General features: G+C 36.9%; 1 protein-coding gene across 1 annotated transcript; it reads right to left on the minus strand.

The window, feature by feature from the left end:
• Positions 1–7,863: 7,863 nt before the first annotated feature.
• On the minus strand, positions 7,864–8,777 carry LOC136214346 (kiwellin-1-like). The gene has a single exon (XM_066002872.1). The coding sequence runs from the start codon at positions 8,684–8,686 to the stop codon at positions 8,120–8,122; it is 567 nt and encodes a 188-aa protein (XP_065858944.1). The 5' UTR covers positions 8,687–8,777; the 3' UTR covers positions 7,864–8,119.
• Between the last annotated feature and the right edge of the window lie 678 nt (positions 8,778–9,455).

Below are 9,455 nucleotides of genomic sequence, written 5' to 3' on the forward strand. Positions count from 1 at the left end.
CAATGGGTCAGCACCAAAAGATGGCTCACTATCTGCTGACCTACTTCATTTATCCCAAGATCAACTGCACCACCTCAGCAACGAATTTTGAGCAATGCTTCATATGGCATATGCTGACATACAAGCCGATCAACATACCAGTATTCTTGATTGCTGGATTCATAAGGAGCACTGGAACTCTCAAGCTGGGATCACTCATCACCAGAATCCTCTTAGATCATCAAATTGATCTATCTGAGGAAACTAAGGCTAGAGGATCTGAGATAACTGCGGCTTCGCTGAGGGCTTTGAAGTTCAATCAGCCACTAAAGAAAGGAAAAGCTGCTGCTGAACAACAAGCTGAGGAAACAGCTCCAAAGCAAAGCCAAAGGACAAAGGCTCCAGCTGCCCGCAAGAGGAAAGCTGTTGTGACTCCTTCAAAGAAAGCTGAGCCTCAGGCCAAGAAGTCGAAGTCAGCTGCTGAACCAGGTTAGGAGAGACCTAAGTCAGCTGAGAAAAGGAGCAGGCAAGATGAGCCTGAAATTGAGGAAAGAACAAATGCTGATGAGCAACCTCAAAAGAAGCAGAAGTCTTCTACACTGACTCCTATTGATGCTATTCCTACTGACGTCGTTGTTCCTGGTGATTCTCACTACACATAGTGTCTAGGAACTGTAGCTGAGCATCAAGAAGATGATGTGCATCTGGACGATCAGTTTATTGCACAAGTTGAGGAAGAGTTAGATGGCGATAGTGAAGAAGATGAAGAACAAGAAGAAGGCGGTCAGGATGACGCTGAGGACACCGAGGAGACAGCTAGCGATGTTGATGCTGAGCATGCCAACACTGAGTTAGCTGCTGGAGATGAACAAGAACAAGCTGACCAGCTTAATGCTGATCAAGAGGAAACTTCTCCCTCTCACTCAGGAGAATCTATACAAGCTGACACTCCTCCTCCAAGAAGAAGATTAATCAAGGCAAGTCAGAAGTCTGTCATTGACCCTCCTGTTCAGAAACCAACTGTCCCTGACTTTGTTATCCAGAAGCCGACCCAAGACCCTTCTAAGCTCAAGCTGAAATTTTTCAGAAAACAACCAACTTCTACTCCATCGGCTTCCCTTGAAAAGCAAGCCTCTGTTTCTTCACCAAAGGAACACGCCGACTTAAATGCTTCTGCAAACTCTACAAGCCAAGTAGAGCCAATACCCGTCAATGCTGTTACAACAAGCATAGTGCTGACTCAAAACATCCCTGCTCCAGTCAGCACAGACAGCATTCGGATTACTTCTTCTCCAATCAACACTTCTGCCGATCAATCAGCTTTACCTGAGACTCAAGTGCAGATTGGAAACACAATTCCAGTCACTGACCATGTGATTCCACTGACTCCTCTTCCAAACAGTCAAACTGAGGAAACCAGGCAAGTTCATGAAGGCTCTCTTAGCTACTTGCATGCCACCGAGTCTGGTAAAAGAATCATTGACTCGGTGCAAACTTTAATCAAAGATCTTCATCAAACCACTCCACCTGCGGCTGGGTCTTCTACTGCTGAGACAACTCAGCTCTCCCATGTAACTCAGCTTCTCAACGAAGTTAAGGGATTCAAGGACTTGCTGAGTGTCATCGTTACCTTTCAAGCACAGCAAGCTAAGCAGGATTCCATCGCAAAGTTGGCTGAGATCCAGCTGACAATAGTTCAGCATCTCAACACTCTTCAAGAACAAGTTCAGACGTTGTCAGCTGCGAACACGCGCTATGCAACTTCTGATGAAGTTAAAATGCTCTTTGCTCAGCTTCACACCGAGCAAATCAAGACCAACGAGCAAATGGTCTCCTATTCTCAATGCTCAGTGGAGCAAATTGGTGAGGCTGTTCGACTGTTGAACTTGAACAAACAGGAAATGGACACTGACGCCATGAAGCAAATGAAATACTGTCTGTCACCAGACAAACCTTCAACCATGTACGTCACAGCAACATTCAGCGTCAATACTACGACACATCCTTACTGAAGACTTTTCATCAAGTCGTTGCTGGTCTGACCGATGCACTTACCTGGATAGGTAAATCTCAAGCTTTCATAGTAAGCATGATCAGCGCTGCTGAACTCAATATACCCGCTGAGGTATCAGATGATGGAGTTGCTATTTTTGATGGTGTCAATGAAAGCGCTGATAGACTTAAGACGCTATCCACGGAACTGACCAGAGCCGTCTTAACCGACGCTTTTAGGATTCCTCCTCCCAATGCTGACAAAACAGGGGAGAAAGAACAAGCTAGAACACAACATGAGCATAGTCAGTCCAAACAAAAGAAAAAGAAATAGAAATTAGGCTAGCTCAGTTATGCTAAGTTTGTAGTCTCTATGTGTATGTTTATCTTTTGTTGTATACGCTGACTACTTCTATTAATATCAATACTTGCATCTTTTTCTCCAAACCTGAGTTATGAGTTATTATATACGATGCTGAGTATTAAGTTAGTATGTATCTTCATGTACATCAACTATGTTTAATGCTTATAAAACTTATTGATTGTACCCAATGCTGATAATATGTTTGACATTGACTTGTATGTTTATATAACATTGTCTTATAAAACTCATTGAACAACAAATTACTCAGCGCCCTTTGAATGTTAAAACTTCCGCTTAAACACTGAGTAAAATAGAATAAAACTCATTGAACAACAAATTACTCAGCGCCCTCTGAATGTTAAAACTTCCGCTTAAACACTGAGTAAAATAGAATATGTTTCATGAGCTGACCTATATCTGAAAACTGACCTTAGACTTACTCGATTAAACCTTTAAATGTTTAGAGTAAAACTAAGTCAGTAGCTCAACCCTGACGGGGGAGTTTGCTAAGTTATATTAGGTCAACCATCATGGGGGAGCTCAATACTGAGTTCTTCGCTGAATAGTTTTGCCAACATCAAAATGGGGGAGTTTGTTGAAACACCTTTCCACATAATTTTGATTTGACAAAATCGTTTAAGTACAATTAAAAATATTCTAAACACACTAAGTTTAAATGCTTTGATTTATTCTACTAATGTGTTTGTTTAATGTTGAGTTAAATTGTTTATAAGGCACAAAGATTAAAAGGCCCAAAGCCCAATATGGAAGTCAAAGCCCAAGTCAAACAGTTTAAGGCAACTCGGCCCGCGTATGTCAAAACGCTGTCGTTATGTACAAAACGCAGCTCAGCGGAAGAAGGATCTAGAAGACCTTCAAGGAATAACTTCGGGACGAAGCTGCTGAGTTGATTCGACAAAGAGTACAAGACAGCAGCTGGCTAAGAACAACTTCCAGACAAAGTGTTTCCACTTTGGGTAAAATTCAGAAGACACAGAATGCTGTCTAGTTGACATTACCATAAATGGAGAGACATTCTGCCGAGCTGACCAAAAGCTGACCGAGGACAGAAGATACTCAAATCTGATTGGCCGAGAGCTCTGAGCAAGACAGGATGACAACGACAGGAAGCCGTTTCCCTCCAACGGTTATTTCAAAATTCGAAATGACCGACACCTCAGACGTCTCTATAAATAGAGCCTTTCAGTTGCTTCATTCGACACAGAACTTGATCAAGCCATTACGCTGACCAAATTTCTACGCAAAGTTCTGCAAGAAAAAGCAAAGCAATCTTACACTAAATTTCATATCTTTTTGTGTAAAAGTCTAGAGTGATTATTCAATCATCTAAGGTGTCTTAGTAATCATTGTTTAGGACAAACACTTATCATTTCTAGAGATTAGAAAGGAGAGGCTGAGTACTCGGTTATAGTACTCAGCGAGAGATTAGGATTGAGTAGAGGTATAGAGGAAGGTACTCTTGTTATACTCAGTTGCTAAGATTGCAAAAGGTTTGATGCTCTACCGTTAAAGAGCTCAGTAGAGAATTCGAAATCTCGGAACGTGTTCCGGGGACAGGACGTAGGCTTGGAGGCCGAACCTGGATAAATCTGCCGAGTAACATATTTCTAACCTTTAACTCCTTCATATATTTATTGCTTGCTTAAACAAAAACTGACCAAGTAAAGAGGTCAAGCTGAGTTGTGCGCATTGAATATCTGAGCTCAGGAATAGACTCTAAGTGCTATCTCCTGACTCAAGTAAAGAAAACTGACCTAGTCACTAGTTGACTAAGCCAGTATCTTGCTATTCACTCAGCGCTGCTGTCCAAACCTTTTTCTCACAAAAAAGAAGTCTGCCCTAAATTAAATTTTTTTGAATAGTTCCTAACCCCCCCTTGGAACTATACTTGTAACGTTACAAGGGACCAACATTTTCGTCCTTTCATGGGGCTGGAGGTGGGAAATTGGGGCTGAATATAACAGCACCCTAAATTAATGGAATGCCTCATGCTAAATTAATGGGATGTCTAATGCTAAATAAATTAATGGAATGCTAATTATAGTTAGTACCAGTTTAAGTTTTTATCGCAATTGGTTTCATGATACGGTATTAGAGACTTTTTAACCAAGTAATCAAAGAGTCGATTCCGAGTATATGGTGATGTGGTTGAATAATGAAAGTCAACATGTCAATTGCACAAAAGCAATGTTAAGGAGTCGCTCTAATGCTTAAGTCAGTTTAGAAGATAATCACAGTCAGTGAATAAACTTGTAATGTAAGCTGACTTATTCTATTTATACTGATATTGAGCTATACAAGACGGTTATGGATTGTGGAGTAGGGTGAGTTACGTGTCTCCTGTTGATAGGAGGAAATGCAGACATATATTAGTCTGATATACCTTAAGCCTACTTGGTCTGTGATTTTCAGGATCAGACGTGATTATGACAACGATTGGATCCTCGACTACGTATAGTGAGACTTCCTGAATCAAGCTTCCTGGTGCGCAGTTGTAAGTTTTATTTGACCTTTATATCTTTTTAGAATTTGTTGAAAAATGGGGGAGTGGTAAAGAGATTGTGCGGGCTCCTAATGGTTGATCTGCCCTTATCTAACACTCATAAATGCAACTGTTAGAGCAAATATTGCGATGCTTTTGAGTGCCTTGGCAGTGGTTTCTCCTTGTGCGCCACGTGGCATGATATCACGTTTTTTTAGGATGCGTGCCCAAAGCATTTAATGTTTTTTTAATCATTACGAGCATCTCTAATGGTTTATATTTACAACTACTCAATATACATACCACATCATCAATTTAATAAACATCATTTTATTAAATTATCTAACTCCAATGGTTAAACTCTATAACCACTCAATCATAATGGATCCACCAATCACATATGATCCACCAATTAATTAAACCAATCATAATTAATCCACCAATTAATTAAACCAATTATTTTATTTTAAAAATAATAAAATATATATATATAGATACTCAAAAGCTCAATAAACATTGAGTGGTTGATGAAAGCTCAATATATTAAACTCCACTCCAATGAGAGAGAGTTTATTAAAGGAGTATAATGAGTGGTTCATTATACTCCATTGGAGATGCTCTAATAACTAATGATAACACATGTCGTTTCGGTTGCCTTCTCAACAATATAAAAAATGGAGAGTTTCGTTGTGCGGTTCCTTTTACCTCTTGCTTTTTTTTCTTGCGTCGCTTTCTTGCTAGAATGTCCCCTAGTAATCCCCACTTTTAAGTGTAAGTGTTTTTTTTTTCTTTTTCATATTTTTTTTATTTTTCTTTTTTTGGCTATGGTTCTTTAAAACCAAACCCTAAACAAACCTCTGAAGCTAATAAGTCCACCAGGGAGAAAGTAACGGAGAAAGCTTATGTGTATGCTGAAGAGAAAATGAAAAAATGGAGGCGATTTGCACAATGTAAAAAAAGGAAAAGATAAAACGATAGGCATAAAAGGGGAGATGAAACGATGAAACATATAAACAAAAAGAGAGAAGATGAAAGATTTGAAATATTTTGGAAAAGTCATAAATAAATAGTCTAAAGAGGTGTTTAGTTGCTCATTTTTGCCTTTTCACTTCAAAAGGGAGAGTTTTAGGTGTTTGGTTAGTAACCTCCTGTTTGCCTTTTACATCTGAAAAGCAGCATTATGCGTTTGGTTAGTGATCTCCTGTTTGCCTTTTACACCAAAAAAACAGTCTTTTACAAAAGCAGAGAATCTCAGCTTTTTGGAAAAGCAGCTTTTTCCAACAGCAAACAGCAAACCGTAACAGTAACAGCAAACCGTAACAGTAAACAGCAAACAACAATAGCAAACAGTAGGTAAAATAAATAGACCCTAAACATACAATAGTTTGAATAATTGATTTAAATATATGTAAATGGATTTCCTAATTGATCCAATTTTATAATTTTTCCATTTTTTTATACCAATCATCTGTTATGTACTTTTTTTTTTTTTTTTTGTAGAAAAGGAAAGGAAAGCAAAGCAAAACAAGCAACTACATCGAGATTAGCCTTGGAATATATAAAACGAATTTTATTAGTAGGTACCGTAAAAATTATCCGCATTGAGGTACCGAACCCAAATATAGTTGCAAGCAATGGGCCATTGACAATAATGCAGCCCATGAAAAGCAACTGAAATATTTCATGAGTGAGAAGTATTCCTTTTGCGAGCTGACATTTGCAATAACAAAATTCTGTTACAGAATTTATTAATTAAAACTTAATGTGTCAGATAATATCAATCTTCTTATACTGCATTTGTTTTTATGTGAACTTGAAGGTTGCATCATTTTCACATTATGTATAATTTTCTAATAAAAGGACAAGGGTCAAATAAAAAATTTCTCTAGAAGTTGAATAGGATTTTTTTTTTAAAATTTGAAATGATTAGTAACATTTTCATTTTTAGTTTGTATACAATAGGTAAAGACAGGGAAGATCGGAATGCTCCGATACCTCCGCCTTTTTTGAGAACTACTCTTGAAACGGATTGTTCATTCTCTAGTTTCTATATAAAAAGAGGGTTGTTGGAGGTGCAAATTGGTACTCGAACTTTTAATGTCTGTTTATATAAAAAGAAATCATTGGAGTAAATTGACATTTCTATCTTTTGAAGCATGTATTCACCCCTAATTCAGTAGTCCGGTAAATTTAGTTACTTTCTTGTTTGGTTGAAAAATCAAGTATTAACAACATAATTATATGAGTTTATAGGTAAGATTTACACGTTGTCTACTTAAGAGTTAAAATTTTGTTTGTTTACAACTGCCAACTCATCCATCTCCATTCATCCTTCTTTTTCTTCTCCATCTTTCTTTCTCTCTTTCAAATCTTATCCCATTCAAAGATTTAAAGTCTAAGGAACTATATCTAGTCTGAGGAGGAAGAAGAAAGATAGTCTTCTTCGTTCTTTCTCCTTCCATCTATGATTTTATTATCTCTATTTTTTTTTAGTTTTTTTTATTAGTGGTTTCCTTTCTTTTCAGTTAAAAATCTATACGTTTCATCAGATTTTTCGTGTGATTTGCATTTGTTTGCTATAACTCTTCCATTTACACTTTTTTCGGATTTAGCAAAAGCGGGAGCGTATTATCTTATACGTAGATTCATGGATCTATGTGGTTGCACCATTAGAAAGGACTTAGATCCGAATGACTGGAAGAAACTAAATAATGACGATCGGTTTACGGTTTTGGATTCAAGAGAAGTATGAGATTTGTTATGTTTTTATTTTAGTTGCACATTTCATGGTCATCTTTTCTCTTTGTGGTCTGTTTATTCACTCTGTGATTTTTGTATTAGGCTTTAGCCTATACTTGGATGAGATTTTATTCCTTGCTATTGTCGTTTTATACTTGAATTTGTTCATCTAATACAATATATAAGTATTTTCTATATAATTTTTTTTTGTTTGTTTTAAACTTTTACAAAGCAAAGAATTGAATTCCAAATTTGATAAATAAATATATTAATACCTCACCGTTGATACGATAATATTGCAATATTACAATAATAGAAAGCTTTATTAAGGACCGAGACATTATTGTTGATACATACTAACTTAACGGAAAAACATATAAACGTTTATGAGAATGAGTTCAACAGTGAGAAACTCACTCTTGTATAATATCTCGCCTGAATTCACTTCTCTACAACGTTGTTAGAATCTCTTATATAGAACAATATGTAAACTCTCTCGGAAGTCCTTGGCCATGGCCATGACTAGAAAAGATGGAAATCTATTAAGCATCAGACCAGGTAACATCCATCATTCCCCATCGATAATCACTTTCTGTCAAACCTAATCCCTTCCAAACAGCTTTGGAAGCATCCACAATATTATTCTGACACGGCGGCTGAAAACTATGTTCATCGTCACATCCCATTGTGGAATCACATTCATCCACAACCATAGCTTTCACACTCCTTCCATTTCCATTAATCCTAATATAATTAAGGCATCTTTTCCTGTTATTGAACCATCCGGTCGACAAAGCCACCACCGGAGTATTATCATCATGATATTTTCCATCACATGCCGACTCTCCGCCTCCGTCTCCGCCCCTCTGAAAGCTATTGATGGTTAAAGTCGCCTTGGTTTGCTTCGAAACCTGCGGCGAACATCTATAGATGTTATAGAGTTTGCCTTCCTCGCAGCATTCAGAATCATTTTCATTGTTACATTCATCGTTTGGGGGTTTCTTTCCCCTCAATTTGCCGCTAGGATTGCAGGTTTGTGCCTCCGCCATTAGAGCGGCTGCAGCAATAACAAGAGAGAGGAGTAGGAGAAAATGGGTGAGTTGCTTCATTGTTGAAGAATTGGAGTAGTGAGGATTAGTAAAATCGAACGTATAAGTAGGAAATGGAAGCTAAGATTAGGGTCAACAAAGTTGACCGAATAATTTAATAGAAATCCAAAAACAATTTGGCAGAATAATTCCCTCAATGTCACATTTATAGGGAGTTAACGTGATATCATCTGCGTGGACGGACTAGTAATGGTCTCATTTCATTATAGAAATTTTCTTTGGTGAAATATAAAATTTACACCTAACATATAAAATAGTCCAAATTCAAAATCAATTTTAATTTTATATTATTGAAAATCTAAAAATATTGGTTTGATTGTTATCTAACTGTTATATCAGACTTTTCAAACATAAATTATATTTAAGATATTTAATGTGTTACTAGTGGAATTGCAAAAAAAAAAAAAAAAATGTTAAAATGCTAACACTAAGTCAGACACACATAATTTTTTTTCCCGTCAAAGTGTCTAAAATGTTTACTATAATACCAAATATAGTTACCAATACTAACAAAAAATGTAGGATCTTTTAAGAATAAATTTTAATTAATATATGATTGGACCTTAATTATTAGCTCAAGCTTATAGTTGAATCGGTTCCATGATATGATATTAGAGCCTCTTGGACCAAACGGTCGAAGATTTGAGTCCTGACATCTTTTTAATTTGTGGAATTAAAACACATGATGGGATGAATCTGTATTATACACGTTATACGCTCAATGGGTATTTGCATGTGAGGATATATTAGAGATTAATATAAGATATAT

This window comes from Euphorbia lathyris, chromosome 1, assembly GCF_963576675.1.
Source record: "Euphorbia lathyris chromosome 1, ddEupLath1.1, whole genome shotgun sequence".
NCBI lineage: Eukaryota > Viridiplantae > Streptophyta > Magnoliopsida > Malpighiales > Euphorbiaceae > Euphorbia > Euphorbia lathyris.

Excerpts from the sequence above, each read along its gene's own strand:
- LOC136214346 (XM_066002872.1), bottom strand. The coding sequence starts at position 8,686 with ATGAAGCAACTCACCCATTTTCTCCTACTCCTCTCTCTTGTTATTGCT.